The sequence below is a fragment of the Gymnoscopelus braueri genome, assembly GCF_963280865.1.
Source record: "Gymnoscopelus braueri genome assembly, chromosome: 11".
NCBI lineage: Eukaryota > Metazoa > Chordata > Actinopteri > Myctophiformes > Myctophidae > Gymnoscopelus > Gymnoscopelus braueri.
The window spans coordinates 18610089-18631560 of NC_137613.1; the positions used below are offsets into that span (position 1 = coordinate 18610089).

The 21472-nt window shown below is 42.2% G+C and overlaps 1 protein-coding gene across 5 annotated transcripts in view; it reads right to left on the minus strand.

Moving 5' to 3' along the window:
* Positions 1 to 20950, minus strand: part of col14a1b (collagen, type XIV, alpha 1b) — a 193205-nt gene extending 172255 nt beyond the window's left edge. For 3 of the 5 annotated variants that reach the window (XM_080442843.1, XM_080442847.1, XM_080442845.1), the window contains exons 1-3: positions 20723 to 20950; positions 18710 to 18844; positions 10056 to 10172 (exon numbers count right to left, since the gene is read on the minus strand). In XM_080442843.1, coding sequence (XP_080298969.1) covers positions 10056 to 10172; positions 18710 to 18803 — 211 coding nt within the window. In that variant the 5' untranslated portion in view covers positions 18804 to 18844; positions 20723 to 20950. The remainder of the gene's footprint in view (positions 1 to 10055; positions 10173 to 18709; positions 18845 to 20722) is intronic. The other 2 variants (XM_080442844.1, XM_080442846.1) reach the window with 2 other exon arrangements.
* Positions 20951 to 21472: the final 522 nt, after the last annotated feature.

Here is a 21472-nt window from a genome sequence, read left to right on the forward strand (position 1 = left end):
GCAATTTAGGACAAGCAGAGGTCTGTGGGGTTGAAAAAAGGGTTTGCACCACAGGGAGTAATTAAACACACTCAGCAGGGTGGCCTCTACCCTTCTGTCTACGTGAGATGTAGACCACTACGCCCACTCCAGATCAAATGGTATCTACTTTCCGTTAGTTATTTTTATATCTCCGTTTGTGAGGGCCATTCCGGAGACTAAACTGTGAGACTGTTTGGATGGAAGAGGCTGTTCTGACCCGCGCCTGAACCCTGCCAAATGAGACAATTCTTCTTCACACTTTGGCCTGAAAATCAATCGAATAGGCATCTTCTTGGGCCATTTTTAGAGCGTGTGATGGAAGACCAACGCTGGAGGGGCTACTGAGAGTTAAGCGAACAGGCTGACGGAGAGGGGCGATAGGGAAGTGATAAAGAGAGAGAGAGAGAGAGAGAGAGAGAGAGAGAGAGAGAGAGAGAGAGAGAGAGAGAGACGCAGACGGGTAGTGAAAGGAAGATTTTGAGACATAGAGAGGTAGAGCTGGACGGAAATCAAACAAAGAGAAGGGGGCAGAGAACGAGCTGAGAGACTGGCAGTGAGAGAAGAGAGAGTTAAAGTGAAAGAGAACGGAAGAGAGGGAGAGAGAGGCAGAGAGCAAGAGACAGACGGAGAGACAGACAGAGTGAGATGTTATTACACTGGAGATGACAAGCAGGAAAAAGGACCAAAGTCTCTTTTTCAGCTAGCCTGGTCCAACACATCACAACCCAATAACCCAAACTCTTGGCTTAGCAAAACTTATGGCTGTTTCTACATTCTATAGCAAAAGGCCTCGAAGTACAGGCATGCCACCAAGACCTATACCGTAGAATTATTCCTAGAATAATAATTATTCTACGAAATCTGATTCTGATTGGTGAGCTGAGGGAGGGCATATTATGGCAAATAACTATGATCTCAAGTACTTCTTGGAAGGCTTTAGTTACTTTTGACCATGTAGACAGATCACAAACCACCCTGAAAAATCTGAAATACAGGCAAACAATTTTAAAAACATTGTCTCAACTACTGAGCACTAATCAAGTGGGCGGGTTCACCACTTGCATTTCAAAAAACAAAACAAAAGGAATTGTGTCCCCCAAGCAAAAAAAACAACGTCAAACCGCTGTATGCCGGATATGCTGTCCATCTCTGTACTTGTTTCAAACTGTCAGAATCTCTTGACTTCAATCCCAACATTACAAAGCTCATCAAAGGCACCCCAAAAAGCACTTATGAAAAAACCCAGATGCTCCCAGAAAATTAACTATAGGCCCCCTCACGGCTTCTCCACTCTCATGGTGATGACACCGATACTGCTGACCTGCTGCTGAAAGATTACACTTAGCCTGTCAGTTTTAGCATGGCAGGCTGGCCTAGAGGAAAAGACACAGAGAGAGAATGTGACTAATAACTACAGAGGGTTGCTGGGTTCTAGCCTCTGCACCGCTTTGAGGACGAAAGGGTATAGCAGGCCAACCAAAACTGCTTAAGTCCTCTTGAGCACAGCACTAAACTCTATACACTAAGGTCCAAGTGCACTATACTATGACTGCTTGCAAGACTCTAATGAAAAGCATACGGTATATGCAAGGGAGTATAGCCTGATATGCACATTGTCTTATGTCCTGTGCCAGAAATAGCATGTCTACAAGATCACAACATTTTGCATTGTGACGTGTTACTGTTGTGATCAACGGCGTATATAAATTATGCATATTAGTGTGTGTGAGTGTGAAAGAATATGAGAACACAAGAGTTCATATGGTTGCAGCACGTTTATAACCACGACACTGATACTTTGACAGGCGGTGCTCAAAGACAATTACGCTGTCATCCAGTTTCCTTCAGGCGACCAGGAGACAGAAAAGGTCTCACCGCTGCGACTCCATCAGTTTATTTTTAATCCCATCTTCTTTTCCTTTTCTTTTACAAAGTACCACCCCGAGGGCCACGCATTGCAGTGAGAAAAGGTATGTGGGCATGTCTCAGAAATGAGGCCATGAGGGTTTTGAGAAATGTCAGTCCTGTTTGAAAGTGTTCCGGCTATGAAATGACAAAGGAGCAGTAAATGTTTTATTTTTCCCCTGTGTGTCCAGGGATAAAAATGTCCATTCATAACTCACTGGACTGAGAGCCAGTATACAGTATATGTCTTGGGGGCAAGCTGGCTTGACAATTAGAGGAGCCGTCTCGTAACTGAAAGGTCACAGGTCCCCTTAACAACCTAAGAGTCTAAGCCATGTTCAGGTGTCTGTGAGGGAGACACCGAAACCATACCCACTCGCTAAGGGGCCATTAACCTCTTTCAACCTGGCATTCCAGTTTTGGGCATGTAAATTAAAAGCAGTAATCGAAGACTTTTTGTTTTGTTCAGAGAATTATTATATATATTTGTGTTTATTAGAGAATTATTCATTAGGTATTCTGCTTCTGTTTTTGACAGACCAAAGCTGTGCATCATCGTCACGGGAATGAAGAAAACAAGGCTTATTTTCTCACTGTGCACCTGTTTCATTGTGGGAATTAGACAATTGCTTGTTTGTTTTTTTGGACAGGCTTCAAGAGCCCCAGGATCATTAAATGCACTCAGCAAATAAACAGCTGTGGAAACTCCATACTTGAAGTGAGACAAACACCAATGTCTCCTATTGAATGTGTGTCCTTTTATTTCCTGCAACAGTATCTTTATGCTTATTTCTCAGGGTAATATGCATGGCTAACGCTACCATACCAAGTATTACCAACGGATTCAGCTTTTTGCTTGCTCTCCTCCTGAGACCACTCTTTCTCAAACTGCCGTTACAGTAGGTGTTGTGAACCGGTGACCTTCTGATTACTTGACAGCCTCTCTAAACACTTTGCTACAGCCACCAATATGAGAAACATATTCCATAGAAGAAATGTCATACGTTTTGGTCCTGATTTCATGGTCCTGGACACCAAATGTAGATCCCACTGTTAAACCAACTGAGAGCCAGCCCCACTGCCCCAGAGGGGGACCAGACGAGTGCTTGCTTTCAGAAAAGGACAGGTGAATTATAACAGCATTTCTCAAGACGCTACACTTGACTCTTTTGGCACAGTGATGACAGACTGATGGTGAGAGATTCTGTTCCTCCTCTGTGTCTGTCTCTGTCTCTCACCCTCCCCCTGTACCTCTTTAACTGCACCGCCCGACCCCCCATTTGTTCTTTACACAAATGTACCTTCATCTCTTCCTCCATCCCTCTTCATTTTCACCCCTTCAACTTTCTATCCCCTCACTCTCTCTCTCTCTCTCTCTCTCTCTCTCTCTCTATCTCATCACTTTTTCCAATTAATCTTCTTTCTTCATCCCCTATCCCTTTCTCTGTAGCTCTCCTTTACCAATGTCTCCCATTGACAGTTTTTATGAGTGCTTGCTTTCAGAAAAGGACAGGTGAATTATAACAGCATTTCTCAAGATGCTACACTCGACTCTTTTGGCACAGTGATGACAGACTTATGGTGAGATTCTAGTCCTCCTCCGTGTCTGTCTGTCTCTCTCTCTCTCTCTCTCTAGCTGTCCCTCTGTACCTCTTTAACTGCACCACCCGACCTCCCATTTGTTCTTTACACAAATGTACCTTCATCTCTACCTCCATCCCTCTCCATTTTCACCCCTTCATCTTTCATCTTCATCACTTTTTCCCCTCACCACCTCCCTATCCCCTTCTCTGTAGCTCGTCTTTACCAATATCTTCCATTGAAATGTTCTCCTATCACATGTAATTTCCTGCATCATCTCTCTCCATCCTTATATGTTGCTCTCCTGTTTCTCTTTTGCGTGGATTTGTCCAATCGCTCTTCGGTTCTCTCGTTCTCAGATAGCAGATCTGCAAGTTCGAAACGTGGTGCGAAGCACCACGTTTTGAGCTTGTAGATCTGCTACTTTTGGTATTTTTTTATTTGAATCCTGAAAAGTAACAGTTTTGGAGATATGAATTTTCCAGACGACAGACGATATAATACTGGACCCAGAACTGATGTGTACACACGCGCACGCAAGCACAGACACACACAAACAAACGGGCGCGCACACACACCTCACACACAAACGCACACACAATGCCCAGAGGGTATACAAGCACTTCACCAACTGGCATAGGTTAAATGCTAACAGATTCATCTGTTTTATGTCTTGGTTTCCTGTCAAAATCATTCTTAATCTCTCCCTATAGCTGTGGGTTATGTCTGGAAAGTTGGCGCCCACTCAAATCCTCCGATTCAAAGTGATTTATCTTTCTGAGATGTTGTTGTCAACACCACCACATTTTCACTGGTTAGAATCCCCACACACCACCGGTGTAATTCCCATCAAAGTGCCCATGAGCAATGCAGTGTAAGCTCTCCAGTATTGGACAATTATACAGTAAGATTGTGCCAAATACCACTTAACACCGTACACTTAGTTGACAGGGCAGGGCTCTATACTTAGTCTGCTCCTCTTTTCCCTTCACACCAAATCTCTTCGCCGCAAAAATAGAACTTTTTCCACAGAACGTTCTCCCCGGAATAGGGACGCTATAGGGTTCATATGGCTAATTGTTAAGACTGCGAAACTTATGAGTCACTGTGATAATGCTATCCAAGGTGGAATGTACCCATTATGATCAGCAAGCCGTGAGACTAAGCTCTCAATCATTAATCATGTTTAAATCAAACAGATTGATCATGTCACTTCAGGCTGTGTGGAGTTTCGAGTTAATGTCATCACTCAGTGGATGACAGCTGTGACAGTGGAGGTCAGGTTGGGAATGTGGTTCTGTGTGCTGCTGAGGTATCTGTACATCCAATAATCTCCTTGTTGCTACCTCAACTCAAGAGTCATTCTTTGATAATTCTTATCGAGTAGTTTTTGTTTTTTCACGTTTTAGAATAAGCCATTGTTTGGTGGCAAGTGCTGTAGCAATAATTCAAGACCACTTAAGGATGTTGACCGATTTTGCAGCTTATTGCGAACGCGGAAGGAGGCGCGGAAGGAGGCGCGGAAGGAGGCGCGGCGAAGCCGTGCCTCCGCCCAAGTGGAGCTTACTATGCAACCGCGCTCGGGTTGTGTGTGTGTGTCTCTGTGGCTCTGTGTGTGTGCACTGCCTGCACTGCCTGTGTGCAGCCGCCAGAGTGCGCCAGAAGTGGCGCTTACTTTGACACATCTCAGAGTGCCGCCGCGCCCCCATGTCATTGGCTGCTGACGGCAATTCCGTGCATAGATGACTAGGAACTCCGAAACTCCATGCATAGGAGAACCATATCCCCCCCCATTAACTTCAATACGAGGCGGAGGCAGTCACGTGACTTTCTCTCTACGCTCTCCCCATCACGGTGAAATAACACGGATTACAAGTCCGTAAATACACAACATTACAATTTGCGCGTCTTACTTGTTACAAATTAGCTGTCCCACTTAATGTCCCATACAGTATAACGTGAAATCACCCTACTATGGGGGGGGGGGGGGGACATAAACTTGGACTTGTTTTGTTTGATAGATTGATTTATTCATTGATTCACTGACTGAATAATGTCTCAATCAATCAAATACTTAATAGCAGTATACCGTATACTCTTAAGGTGGTCTTGAGGTTGTATCATGCCTGTCCATGTATGAAGTGCCGGTATACTTCAATGGAGTGATTGGTTGGTTGGTTGATTGATTGATTGATTAATTGATTGGTTGATGTCTATGGGAGGTCTTGATTGTTGTAACAAATTAATTTAGGTAGGTATTTAGCAGAAGCTCTCATCCAGAGCGACTTGCAACAAGCAAAGGTAAATAATCACATACATAGAATGCAGAGGGAACTTGTCCATGCATGATGTGTGTCAGTGTACTACACAGGGCTGTGCAAGTCACTGAAAAAAACTCTGCACTGGTGGTGCCATCAAAGAAAATTATGTTCAGATTTTTTAGCATGTACTAACAATTTCCATAAAATCACAGCAACGTGTCTCTGACAGTGTTAGGATTAAGCCTGCCACGCTTGGATAGAGTGCATATTGTCTCTGTTGGGTGGAAACCTCATATGTCCAAAACTGTTACTTTTCAGGATTCAAATTAAAAAATAGCAAAAGTAGCAGTTCTACAAGCTAGCTTGCGGATCTGCTACTTTTGATGCTTTTGTATGACGCTGTAGTATGATTAAGTAGGGCATTAATAATAAAAAAAAACACAAAAAGTTTCTGAAGGTAGAAGGTTTCTGCCCGACAGCAACGATATGTGTTTAGTGGGTCTGAGCTGACTTTGATTCATTCTGAAGGAGCTCACTGTAGGAGATTGAAAGTGTAATGGAGTCCATCCATCTCCGAAGCGGAAATGCTCATTTATCCCATTATGACCTGAGGCCGTTTCTACAAAATGTCTTCTAAATCCGTTTTCTGAAAAACGTATGTTGCTACATCAGCGGTTCTCAAACTTTTTCATGTCAAGGACCCCAAGATAATATGTATTTAGCCGCTGACCCCCATCTAAAAATATTTTGTTCCAGAAGCACCCCAGAAGCAAAGACTTCTGGGCTTAAAAATGTTTGCTTAAAAATGTTTAAAAATGTTTGCTTAAAAGAATGTATACATATTCAAAGATTTGCACAAATGTTCAAGTTTCTTCTAAAATAGCAGATCTACAAGGTCATAGTGCGGCACGAAGTGATGAGCTATGAGCTTGTATATCTGCTATTTTTGAATAGCCAACAAATGTTCTATATACATAGCTAAAATCTAAAATGACACAGATGCTTTCCCGGTTTTAATGGGTTATAATATACAGTATAGTAGAGCAGCCCTGGGAGAACTGTGGCGTGCGTACGCATGCGTGCCTACACAGTGCATGTACTCGGTACACAATGGTGGACAGTACATTTACTTGAGTAGGCCTACTGTACTAAAAAAATATATGTATCTGTACTTTACTATTATTATTATTACAAAGTATTTTGGGACTTTCCCTCCGCTACATTTCAAAGACAAATATTGTGCTTTTGACATTTCTAGGAAGGGAAAAGTACATTATGAATTAACCACAGTTTATGCCTCATGTCATATCATGAAAATAGACGATCTACAAGCTCACAACTTGTGAGATCTTGTAGATCTGCTATTTCCACTATTATTGATATTTTTGGAATAGAACATCTTTGAATTAGTTTGAAAAATGTCTAAATTTCAATACAGCAATACATTGCTAATGGAAAATTGTAATTTCTACTTTTAAAAGCAAGAACTCCAATACTTTAACTCAAATACAAGTTTGACAGAGCAACCTTCACTTGTAGTTGAGTAATAAATATTTGACCAGGAGTACCTATATACTTTGACTCAAGTACTGGAGCTGAGTACTTATTTGTCCACCACTGTACAGTGCATATACTGCTATGTGTGTATATGTTCATCGAGACAATGAGAATTGCCGATGTGGAAAAGTTTCTTCAAGCCATACACGTATTAAATTGGATTTGTTGGTCTTTCATCACACTGTGTGACAAGAGGGGTCAGCAGTCTAATTCGTTTTATTACTCTGCTTCAATTACAAGCTCCAGGACAAATGAACTGACTGTGCGGGTGTCTGTTTTTAGTCACTTGTCGCAAATCTATGTACAGTGTATATTAACTGCAGTCATCTGCATCACAAATATACATGCACGCACACGCACACACACACACACACACACACACACACACACACACACACACACACACGGCATGGCAACTGCAGTCTGTTCTTTTGTTAAATGAGTTGAATTAGGACTTAATGAGTGGATTTCATATATATAGCCTATATAATTTGAAGCTAGTCAAACGCTACTGGACAATATGTCAATATAGTTGCTGTCAATGATGTAGTTTATTACTACAGCGGTGGCCACGACACAAGTGATAAAGTTATTCTGGATTAGTAGCTAGTATTATGGCCACTGCCTTTGCTCAAGCACAAGTGATGGATGTATTTTAAAATAAAAAACCCTCTGGCCATGAAAAGACAGACTGCCAGACCATTCTTTGAAGCATTTTGGCAGCCGAGAAGAGAACCTAATTTAAGTTTTATGTTCCTCACCCATAAGGAAACGACAGTGGCGTGAGTAGCTTTCTTGCTGTGGTTCAGTTGGCTTGCAGTGGACTTCAATAAGAGCGGTGGCAGCAAACTAAACTTACAAAACTTGTGACTGGAAGTCATGGATATCTGGATACACTGACAAATACTAGGATAAGTAAGTGATAGTCTCGCTTCTCGAATTAACTTCCCTGTGCAAGGCACTTAACCCCAAACTGCTCTAGTGGAACTGCTCAATGACCACCAGTACAGGACTGGTGTTCTGGACGTCAATGATGTCCACAATCACACCACAACACCAGAGGGAGCTCCACAAATCACGTTCAACCCAAATGTGTCTCTAACAAGGGATTAAATTCGTTCTACTGCTATGCCACAAAAATGTGGTATGCCCTACCAACAGCCATAAAAAAATGTGAATCCTTCAGAACCGCTCCAAAAGAGCACTTATAGGTGGCTGCAATTCGGAACTGGCCCCTGTAAAAAGTCAAAGCCTATAGACGCCAAGTGTAAAATAGAGATGATATGTATAGAAAGATGTTGTGTAGAAAGAGGAAGCCTTTGATCTTTATTGTGTAATTGATCCAGAACTGTTTTGAACTTTTCTTTCTTCCTTTCTATATGAATGTGAAGCGGTTTGTTGCTGAAAGAGTATAATATGTATGTACTCATCAAAACTGTGGCCTCCATAAATGAAGGCCGTAAAACAAATAGCACTGTACAACTAACTAACGCAAATGGATTACTGTATTGTAAACGAACTACAAGCAGAAGCTGAACAAGCTGTATTTAAAACTGATGACACATTGAATGCTAGAAGCTTTTCATCACATCATCAACAACACCAACAACAACAGCAAGGCTCACTCCCTCCCTACCAATCCTGTGCCAGTGGATCCCTCCTTGTTATAGTCAAAAGTCTCTCTGCTCAGCCTGAGGTCTTCTTCAGAGACAGGAAAAGAAGGAGTGAAAGTGACTTTTTTTCCAGTTGTGGAGAGAGCAAAAAGCCACGTCTATATGCAGTGTATACAATTTGTTTTGATTACTATATACTGAATTAACTACAATGCGAGTCTGTGTGAACGGTATGCTACTACCACGTAAGCACAGATACATCATAGTGTCACGTGTTTAAATATGGCTTCCAATTGGAGTTGCTCACCCCCCCCCCCTTTCCCCCATTGTCTTTCCTCTCTACTGAACTGTCAAAGTGAAACTGTAATTCCTAATAAAATAATGTTAAACGGATACTTGAAGCCTTTTCTCATAATACAGACACCGTAAAAGTTCACCTATTATACAATCACTTTTTACGTGACTGCATGCCAGTACTGTTACTGTAGCACTAATAAAAACCTGGGCGTAGTTGGACTAGTTTGCAACAAGCTCTTATAATTATAGACGCTTGTCAGTCATCACCTACAGACCCCATCCTTGCCATTATGTTTATAGAGTAATCAAAATCAAACGCCACAGAAGTGATTTCATATCAGTAAAGGTATAATAAAGTTGTGCGCGGCAGTGCCTCACAAACAAGAATCCGTTCTCGATGTGGTGAGGTATGCAACAGGACGCAGGGTGAACAGCACTTAAGAAATGGCTGATTCGTTCCCCCTCGGGGTGAGGGAGATGAGGTTTAACAACCAAGAGGGCCCTAGTGCATAACTGGGATTTTTTGACCCACCGGCACAATGACATAAATACTTATGCATGATTTGTGAACGGCAAAAGTTACGAAAGCACCCTCCACGGGCGCATCATGGGAAAGGAGCGATTTTACACGCGTTCATAAACACAACGAGCCTAAAGCAATGATACATGGAAAATTGAAAAAAAACATTTACCAAAACACAGGATCTAATGTATTGGACACACGACACAGCATACAGTGTGACTGTATCTCCAATGTCCCTCCAGCAAAGCAAGCAACACATTCCATTAATTTCCTTTTCAGAAGAGTGTTGGAGCTTACCTGGCTTTGTGGTGTAAATGACTTTGTAGTGTTCAAATACTCCTTTCGGCTCTTTCCATGACACGTGCACCGAGCTGGGGCTCTGGATTTTTACACGAAATCTTCGCGGGGATGAAACTGGGCAGAGAAACAAAACGTTTAAAATGATTAAACAATAACTGACAGAGAATACATTTTCAATGAATGAATGTATGAATCTAATTATAAAATGCGTATTTGACAATAGGTAGGCTACATAATAATGTCAATTACAACAACAACATATTGTCATTGCTTATATCATTATTAAAGGAGCACGTCACCCATTTTCAACCATATCTTCATAGAAGTGGCACAATTTCTGTCTACTCTCTCTGTGTCTCATCTGTGGGCTAAAAAACTGTTAAGAAACCGGCCTACCAATGTCATCATCAACAGGGATTGTACAATCATCCCTATATCAATTGATATTATTTAAGACCATTTATATGAAGATAGGTTGAAAATGGGTTAAGTGGAGTGGTCCTTTAAGGAATATTAGTGAGTAACACCAAAGTGCTGAAGGGAGCTCAGTTTCGTTCATTTCAAGGGCAAGTCAAAAGACACGACCGGAGGACATATCTTCAGTTTTATACTCATGATTTAAATGTAACTAACTCTGAATAGCACACACTCTTCAACCAGGATCCGTCACTTTCATGTTTCATACAACACAATCTTGTACTCAATATGTGATGTTGGGGTTGTCACGATTACGAAATTTAAGTTGACGATTAAATGACATACAAATAATTGCGACTAAAGATTGAATTGTGTTTTTGGCATTGAACAATGGAACATAATGTTATACTTTCAAAACAATGTAAATAAATAGCTGAAGTGAAGGTGTTTGAAAACGTATGAATGTATGAAATGTATTTTTCCACATGGAAACAATTATGACGATTATGCAAAACAATTGCGATTATCTCAAATAATACTGCAATTACTGTAGATGATTATGTAACAATTGTGACAGGCCTATGTGTCGTTCCAGTTATTGGCACGGCGCATCATCAATTTTGAGAATTGCCTCTGCCATTTTGAAAACAACGCATCCATATAAAAGAGTGATCTCTATTCTCTACCGAGCATCTACATCCATGAATAATCTTTAACAACATCTGGAAGCCTTCATGACAACGTCGTTATTGCAAGCCAGGAAGCGCTTCCGATACTTCAGTTTGAGAAAGCGCTCTATCCTCCTTTTCTTTCTCTCTCTTCAAATCTGTCTGCTTGTCGACTGCTACACTTCAACTGATTGTGAATCAGTTGGAAACCAGGACTGAACTCCCTTCAGAGCTTTTGGTGGATGTGGAGGCAGCACTCCATCTGTTCTTTCGCCAGACACGGACAAGGAGGAAAAAAGTAAAGAAAAGAAGGCCTGTATCTCATCCAAGTGGGAGGATACACACAGAGAGACATTAGCGAAACACAGATGTCACATTAAAGAGCACAATTCTGCTTCTCCTCATCCTCATCTCTCTCACACACATTTTCTCCCTGTCATTTCCCTCATCTCAGTGAACTCCTCGCTCTTTCGTCCCTCTTTGCATCTCGCCTCACTCTCCCCATCCATGGATTTAAGCTCTCCCATTTGGCCAATAGCTTTGAATACATTTGTGGAAAAGACGTTTCTGTATCTGAGCACAATCAATCTTGGCGACAAAACAAGCTGATGTGCCATTTGGTCGTTTGGAGCATATCTTCTCTCTTTTTTTTTACGGCACTTGAGATGAAGACCACAGAGACTGGTTGTAGGCAGAGACAGTCTATTCCAGTTCTATTCTACTGTACTGTATTCCCTTCTATTCTGTACTGTCTCTATCCTTTCTGCACCATTGATCTGCCCTCATTGTGTTCGTCTCTGTGGGGATATGGGTCCGTCTCATTCTTGTGCCACTATATCATCATGGCATCAAAGCGTCGCCCCCTTTTGTCTCATCTTGATTAGGTGTCGGCGCTGGCGGATGCCTGGAGAGAGCACTACCGAGAGGCTCGCCGTCGCGCTCTCTCTCTCTCTCTCTCTCTTTTCCTTCTGCTCTTTCATCCTCTCTTTGCCACCCTCTGTCGTTCACTGTGTCCTTCCTTTCCTTCCTTATCGGTCACTCTCTGCTCTATCCCTTACCTCCCTTCCTCCATTCCTCTGGTCGCCCCCCCCCCCCTTCTCTCTCTCTCTCTCTGAACCCCCATCTTCAGAGGGATGAAAATGATGAGAAAAGAAGGAGTGAATGTGACATCTTCTTTCTTTCCAACAGTGCAGAAAGAGAGATTAAAGACAAGTAAGTAAGTATGCACCAAAGGGAAAAGCACTGGAATAGCATTGCAGCGCTATTCCTCTCCTCCTGTCACAAGGAGTAAGTCCGTATGTCCACAACAACAGAGTAGGGGACCTGGGAAACCCCGCCGGAGTACTATATTAAACACCACAACTCCTGGTGTCAGCCACAACACAAACAATATCACATCAGCCTCAAATAGACATGTAGCCTATAATCCCAGTGCAAAGAAACACCCCCCCCCTCCCCACATTCCCCTGCAACACGCAACATATTCCCCGATCCAATGTGGTAGTCAAATAAAAAGATACAAATAAAAATAGGGGGGGTTAGGGGGGTTAAAAACAACAGCAACAAATCCCACAAATTGGTTGTTGTGTCTGTGCCTCATTATAAGGTAAGCCATCTGCAGCGGTGGAGTTCTTTAAATACCTACACTTTGATTGGCGTGTGCATGGGAGAGTTTCGCTACCGCTCCAACATGTGAGCACCAAACAATTCACTGAACATCAAGACACTTTATGCATATCGACGTTCGATTTACTCAACATAAGGATATCGTTGCTTTCGGGCAGAAACCTCTTATCTCCATATTCTAACTTTTTGTGTTTTTTCGTCAATTAATGCCCTACTTGATATACTACAGCGTTACACAAAAGTAGCAAAAGTAGCAGATCCACAAGCTCGAAACGCGTTTTGAGCTTGTAGATCTGCTACTTTTGATACTTTTGTGTTGCTTTGAATTTGAATCCTGAAAAGACCACAGTTTTGGACATATGAGGTTTCCACCCGGCAGAGACGATATACTGCATGCTGAAGTTTGATTCACTCAACAGATCTTTGAGTGATATTGCTCTTTTATTGAGATAATGTCAAACGCAACTGGTTGACAAGTGGTATTTCCTGAAACACAAAGTGCAATATCTCCCATGGACAAGCAGGCGTTCCATCTTCTTTTTAGCCCTTGTGCGGGAGACCTTTGTTAGAATCCCAGGTGTGACATAAATATTATGATCTGCAGCTTCAAGGCGTACAGATATAATGCACAGATTACTTATGTAGGCAAACAAAGAAACCACACTTTGCAGCAGGGCGAGGCTTACGCTGATTTAAATGGAGGCAGAATTTCAAAGGAGATGCATTCAATCACAGGCAAAACCAATAGATTTATATGACAAAATAAAATATTCATATATGTAAAATACTGTACCGATGGAGGCACCAACCTGAGGGAGTGAATGTGGGCTTGGGATTCAGCGGGCCTTTAGTATCTCTGTGTCTCTGAAACAAAGAGACATTCTCCCCTCTGGAGAATGTCACTCGTATCTCACGCTGTACAACAAATGGATTTAGCGTTGTTCTCTTTGGCTTCGGCATGCGCTGTAGGTGAGAGTGTGTGTGTGTGAGTGAGTGTGAGTGTGAGTGTGTGTGTGTGCGTCTGCGCGCGCGCGCGTCCGAGTGAGCGAGAAAGAAAGTATTTTTGTACACACACACACATTGAACAGATATGTGCCTTGGTGTGTGCATAAGATACTGAATGAGTGAATGCACGTTTGTGTGGGCGTGTGAGTGTGTGCGCTCGCGCGCACGTGCGTGACCGAGAAAGAGTTTTTGTGTTTTTGTATACACATAGGCCCATATAAAGAAATATATGCGAGAGAATAAATACTGAATGCATGGTGTTTGTTTGTGTGTGTGCGCCTGTGTGCGTGTTGCATTTATGCACACATTTATTTTAACCTATGCATCCCTGCATATACATGCAAATCACTGTAAATTATTGCATATGGCTTAGCTGGTGTTTTTTTTGTCATGCCTCTCCAGAAAACCACTTCTCCTCCGCAACACACACATACATCTAGTCTAGTACACACAGGCTTTTTCTCCCTCACACACACACACACGCACGCACGCACGCACGCACGCACGCACGCACGCACGCACGCACGCACGCACGCACGCACGCACGCACGCACACAGTCATGGATTTTCCATCTATAGTATAAGATTGTATTCACACCCAGAGCCGCTGAGCAAACAGCATCATGAAGATAAAAGCTTTGCCCGTGGAGATGAGACTTAACGCTCAAATATTTTTCAAGGAGAGTCTTGTACAAACACAGCAGCCAGGCTGCTGCTGAGGCGGGTTTTAAAATGTGCCTGGCTGCCGCACCCACGGGGAGTTTTGGAACAGGAAAGTTGGAGTGCATTTTAAATTGGCGGTGAGTGTGTGGGGGAATTGGAGGCTGTATTAGGTGAGAGCTGTGGCACTGAAGTGAGGTACGAACCGAGGGTGGGCATGTAGGGGACCTTTGAAGGGCACTGAGCAAAGGGACATGTTCAAGTAAAAAGTAACTTGGCTGAAAGTAACTCAGCAAGATTTTGACCCTGATATTTCTTACAGTCACTGATGTAACTTGCATCATATACTGTACGATTATCACCCAGGTATTCGTCTTAGCCCGAGGTTAATCAACTGAGCTGAAGCGGTTTCATTTAGGCGCTACATTTACCCATCGAAATAGCTGCTGTGAAAAGGGTCCATTATCCCTTGGTAAGATACATATTTAGCTTGTGTTGATTGGTTTTAAATTGCTATTATCATATGAATGGAATGTCAGTGTCTCTCCATCCGAGCAGGAATAACATGACGGGACCCAGCCGAGATGCAACTACTGAGCGACACTGACATTTGCCCGCATTCCTCAATCTATTTCCCCTCCAGGTACGAAGACCTTCACAAAGTTGTGTATTCTTTTCCCTTTTTTTCTCCCTTATTCTCTGCTGAGGAGAAACTGCAGAGAAAACTCCAGAAGCAGCTAGAATCTGAACTTTGGCCTTTTAATTACAGCTGACATACATGCCAGGTGTTAAGTAGAAAGTTAACTGTGATTGATAAATTTAAACTTCCGGCTTGAGGCAGCATATTTGAAAGGATCGTTTAACCCCCCCCCCTCTAAATAAATGCTTTGTTTTTGATCTCTGGGGTGTTTACAAGTGTAATTAACTTCATGGTATAAAAATCATGTTAAGTCTGGAGCCTTTGGAATGCTGCAACCTTTTCACCTCTGTACTGTAGCACTTCATGAGTTACCCAAAATATATATATATATATAAATATATTTTTGCATTAAAAAAATATATATTTGAGTAAAGTCTTAAAGGTAGGGTAAGTGATTTGCAATTATTCAAATAATTGCAAAATGGGTCTATGTTCTGATAGTGCTCGTTACTATAGAGTGTCCTGTCCATATAAGGAGTCTCCATGTCTCTCCAGCTCTTTATAAAACAGAAAATGCATTTTCGTTTCAGTTTCAGTTTCATTTCCAATTTTATCCAATCAGGATAGAGAACTCAATCAGGATATAGATTAAACAAGTGAAATTGGAAGTGATGACACTAAGTAAAGAGCAGGCAAAATTAGAACTGGAACACTATAAAAAATAAAGCTTAAAATGGGTACTTTCTTCTGATTGGCTGAGATTTTGACACCTACCAGAAAATGTATTTTCTGTTTATTAAAGAGCTGGAGAGACGGGGAGACTCCTGTTACTGAAAAACACTCTATAGCAATGATTACTATCAGAATATAGTTAAAAAAAATACTTTTTGTTTTAACCCAAAAATATCAAGTGTTAATTTAGCTCTGAGTAAAATTAACAATTATATACTGTGTCTGCCTGTTTCTCGACCTATTTCAACTTGTAATATTCCATTGCATGCCGTTTTGTTTTGCTTTGTTTTGTTTTGTTTCTGTGAAATGTCTCTCACCTCATTAGGATCCTTCCCTATGTTCCCTCCCCTGAAAGCTAGCCACATGGCTGACCACTGCCAGAGTCCCCCAGTGGAGGCTGTCCAAGGTATAAGTCTAAATGTCTTCTTGGTTCACCACAGAAGCCTGGGCTAGGTCACTAAGGCCTCCTCGCTGAGGAATGCTGTGGTTCATTTCACTTTGAGGACACTCTGCTCTGGCTTGAGTCGGTGTCCTCAATGGAAGGGGACTGGAAAATGACCTCTACGCTCTTTAATGAGACGACAAAACTGAAAGAAATTTGTCTATTTTATCCATGCTTTTATTATACATTATATCGATTCACTGTATCTCTGTTCCTTTGTTCACAGTGTCTGATTTATTTTAAGAGAGTATGGCTGGGAGGCATCAGTCTTAAGAAATATAATATCACAAATTACCATTTCTGATGCCTGCGTGAGGAAAGTGAACCAGCATACAAAGGGAGAAAGTAAGGTTGAGCCTACTTTGAATTAAATGCTGCCGGAATAAAGTCAGCACTGGCCACATAAACAACATGTCTATTTCCTTCAGTCACTGCATTTAACAATGCCTATATTTATGAATTCACTCTCAAAAGCAAACTGGAAAACTGCAAACTGGGCAGTTCAACATTTTGGATACCCACACACGCCTGCACACATATAGACAGACACACAAAAACCCCAAAATATAATGGGTAGTATAGTATAGTGTGAGTGCAAATAACTGTTCTGGTGCAAGCTTTTTTCTTATTTCTTTCCCCATAATTGCATCAGATCTATCTAATTGTGTTTTTTCTGATGGATGCAAAGCTAAAATATCGATTCAAATCAAAATGACATTGTAAAACACACTTTTGTTCTGCAAAAGATTTTGAAATGAAAATCCCACAGCAGTCGTGGTTTGCTGATGCTGCTGAAACTCCACTTCCGGAAGTGCTCAAGGTTACATTTGTTTAGGCAGAAATCATGCAGTTTTGAGGTTAGTAACATGGCTGCTGCCTCCAAAAGAAAGCCTAAGGTATACACCAGTGTATACCAGTTAGGACATATTGAATACAAAAAATATATATGTTTCAATATTTTAAAACATTTCCCCACGGACCATCTGTAATTATGCCATGTGACCACTAGTGGTCCGTGGACCACTGGTTGAGAAACAGTGGGTTGAATTGATTATACGAGTATGCAGGTTAGATGAGCCACTAGGCAGGCTCATCCTGTTTTTTAATTAATGCTATAACAATGGAAGCTAATTGAGTTCAATGGGGTGATGTGCGTAAAAAAAAACTCACATGGAGTCTGCACATCAAGATCCATTTGCATGTGATTATGAATATAAATGACTATTAATATGCAGAAAATTATATTTACCGTCTGTTGCAAAGTGTGGATGAAGGGTTTTCATTAACAAGTTTTAGGCATTACTTATGACAATGTAACGTTAGTTGAGTAAGTTGACAGGTTGCAGTAGGACAACATACGCATCTTCATTTTTAGTAACAATTCATGGATTTTTATATCCAGAAACTTGGTCCCAGGCTTCAGTGGCTTCAGTCTCATAAAGGTCTCATGAAATAACCCCCAGCCACCCCCCTTTTCCACACCATCCATCCACACACAAAAATAAGTCATGTTTTCTTTAAAGGCCTCATAAAATGTAACTCTCAGCCCTGCTCCTCCCCAACCCGCCCCCAAAACACGCACGCATGCACACAGGCATGAATGCAGGCAGGCACACACACACGCACGCATGCACACACGTCCGCACGCAGACACGTGCACAGACACGTGCACAGACACACTTTTAATGTCACAGGCTGCGTACTGTGGCCCAGAATGACAGTCAGACAAGTCATTTAACATTGAGCAAAGCACATTTCTTTCTATTATTATTCCCTCAGCCTCTTGGCTTTTCCCTTTGAGACAGTTCATTTTTGGGTAAAAAACAAATTTAAGGAAGAAAAGCTTTACACAAAAGCTGCACATCAAAATGGATAATGGACACGCTTCGCAGAATTCAGAGTTTTGCATTGAAAAAGTACAAAGGGAGGCCCAAAGAAGCCACAACATGACCAAACAGGCTTAACACAGCTATGGAGAACTCCCCATGTAGGACCGAAAGTATTGTGTTCCTTTGAGACTATAATAACTGTTAGGATAATATTATCAGCCACGGGTCAACCCCTGGCCATATCTGGGGTATTGGCCTTCTTTAACACCATGTACATTGAATTTCTTAAACAGGGAACCTAGGTGCACAGCTGGCTCAGCCCTGTTTGGCCCTGTGTTGGAAAAGAGGCTGAACACACACACACTAGGGCTGGGCAATTAACCGGAAATATATCGAAACCGATATCTATAACCAATAACCAACTTGCTCATGTAGGTTAATTGATTCATCGAGAAGCAGCTGTTTTCATACATACTTTGTATTTTGTATATATCAACAAGACGACGCGAAACAATTCTAATAATTTGTATAACGTTGTTCGTTAATCGTAATCGAGGCGTAGGTTTGAAATAATGGTGATATTGATTTGAAGTCATATCGCCCAGCCCTACTACACACAAACAGGCACCTACCTTGACCCTGGGCTAGCTGGGGGAACACAGAGACCAGAGCCAGACAGAGTAGAGGGCCCCAAAGGCTGGCCCTCCGTCCCACACTGAGCTGCATCCTGTTACCACCAGAGGATAGGACCACAAAACAGCACACACCTGTTATGAGGAGAGGAGAGGAGAGGAGAGGAGAGGAGAGGAGAGGAGAGGAGAGGAGAGGGTGTCAGGGAGCGGGGAGGAAGTCAAAGATTAGAGCAATGAGGAGGGGTGAAGGAGAGGGAAGAAGGAAACGAAGCGAGGAGTAGTGAAGGATTGAAGGGGGGGGTGAGAAAAGAAGAGGCAGCAGAGGTGGTTAAGAGGGAGAGAGAGGTGGGCAGAATGAGAGAGTTGAAAGGCATAATTGAGATTGTAGCATGCACTGAGTGTGCTGCACACACACAAAAACCCTCTTTCTTTCTCACACACACACACACACACACACACACACACACACACACACACACACACACACACACACACACACACACACACACACACACACACACACACACACACACACACACACACACACACACACACACACACACACACACACGATAAATTTTTTTTTCATGATTTAAAACCTGATACCTGGAAAGAAGCAAAGTAACAAGAGAGAAATATTTTATGAATCCAGTGCTCTATGATAATGCTGTCGACACATACAGAGGGACATGCAAATAGGGAGAATGAGATAGATCGAGTAAGAGATATTGGTAGGTGTGTGAGTTCTAGAGTGGAATACATGTTAAAATTGTTTATATTGTATAGGCTGTGTGTGTGTCCATGTGTGCATGTGTGCATGAGTGCGTGCGTGCGTGCGTGCGTGCATGCATGCATGCATGCATGCATGCATGCATGCGTGTGTGTGTGTGTGTGTGTGTGTGTGTGTGTGTGTGTGTGTGTGTGTGTGTGTGTGTGTGTGTGTGTGTGTGTGTGTGTGTGTGTGTGTGTGTGTGTGTGTGTGTGTGTGTGTGTGTGTGCGTGCGTGCATGCTTGCATCTTCTAGCATCACAGAGCACAGCTGTTCTGCAAACAGGAGCAAAACAGCTGTATCACCTCTAGTTGCTCTGGTAATTATTGTATCAAATTAAGTCAATGCCTCATTAAGTAACCAAATAAATAGTCAGTAATTATGTTTGCTCACTTTCTAATTAAAACATTTCACCACAAAATAAACACTGAATTTATGAAAAACATGTTAACAAAAAATATGCATAGCTTAGTCTTGACTAATCTGATTATTAAGGTTCAAAATAAGGAACTAATAATATGTCAACACATTGGTCATTATTGCTTAATGACCATGTAGGGTAGGCTAATGTGAATGTTTGCAAGTTATGCCAAATTTCATGTGTGATAATGCAAGAGTCATCAACGTCAGACATAAGTAAAATTGTTATGTGTGTGCATGTGTGCATGTGCGCAAGTGCATATTTATTGTGTCTTCTTTAGCAAACTCAATGAAAGTTTAGATAAAAGCACAATTATCTCTAAATTCCCACATTCGTTTTACAGAAAGTGGGTATACAACAGCTAAAAAGACATATACTGATATTTATATGGGTGTGATCGGCTCCTACTGTACCATTTTCGCACAGTTGCAACTTATGGTAATGTCCACGATGATGATGATGGCGATATCTAAAGCAGCAGCAGCATTGCTGCCAATACATTTTAATTCAAATTAAATAACCAGTTGCATGTTCGCGAATAGAAAATGCTCTGCCGATATATAGTAGTGGGATAAAAAATAATGTAACATCACTGACAAAAACACGATGCAACTGTCAAGCAGCCAAACACAACAACACACAATCAGCAGCAGAAGTTGATCTCACACTGGAATCAACACAGGTGTGCAGTGATCAGTGATCCCCACCTCACAGCACAAAGCATGGAACACAGGAGAAGAAAGGTAGAGTAGTAGTAGAGGCTAATGATGATAAAAGCTGAGCGCAAAATAGTGTGTTGTGAACAAAGACACAAGTGCAATACCTGCTCAGCAGCGCATATGTTTCCAAGATTATGTTGATATCCTCCTCCTTCCACCAGGTAGGTATTATAAAAACTCTCTGTAGCTCTACAGTCCAAAGTGTCTTTGGTTCGATTGCGTTCAGCGGCGGTACTTGACAAACTCTCTCTCTCTCTCTCTCTCTCTCTCTCTCTCCTCCTCCCCTCTCTCTCTCCTCCCCTCTACTCAATTGGTCTCTCTCACCTCCTGTCTCTCCCTCCTCTCTCTCTGTCTCTTCTCTCTCTACTCAATTGTTTCTCTCACCCCCTGTCTCAGCCCCTCTCACTCACTCTCTGTCTCTCTCTCTCTCACACTCTCCTCCCCTCCTCTACTCAATAGTCTCTCTCTCACCCCCCCCCCCCTCTCTCCTCCCCTCTCTATCTACTCAATAGTCTCCCGCCCCCCCCCCTCTCTCAGTCTCAGTTGAGACTTGCACAGCTCAGTGATGATATGATGGGTGTGTATCCCGTCTCATTCACCCGTCCCTCCAGCTATTCATTCCTTCACCTCGTTTAATCTTAAGTGAGGCGGTACAGTACAGGGAGGGAGAAGGAGAGAAATATGTGTTTCGCGGGCAGGCGTTGTTCAGTCGCGAGGAGGAGCGTTCCTCCTGGCTGCTGCTGGCTGTCTGTCGAGATAAAATGTGAAATTGTGCGAGCCTAGCCTATATATTGCTCTTCTCCCCCCCTAGGGCACCTGTTCTGTTCTCTCTCCTTCCCTTTGTGTGCAGGTGG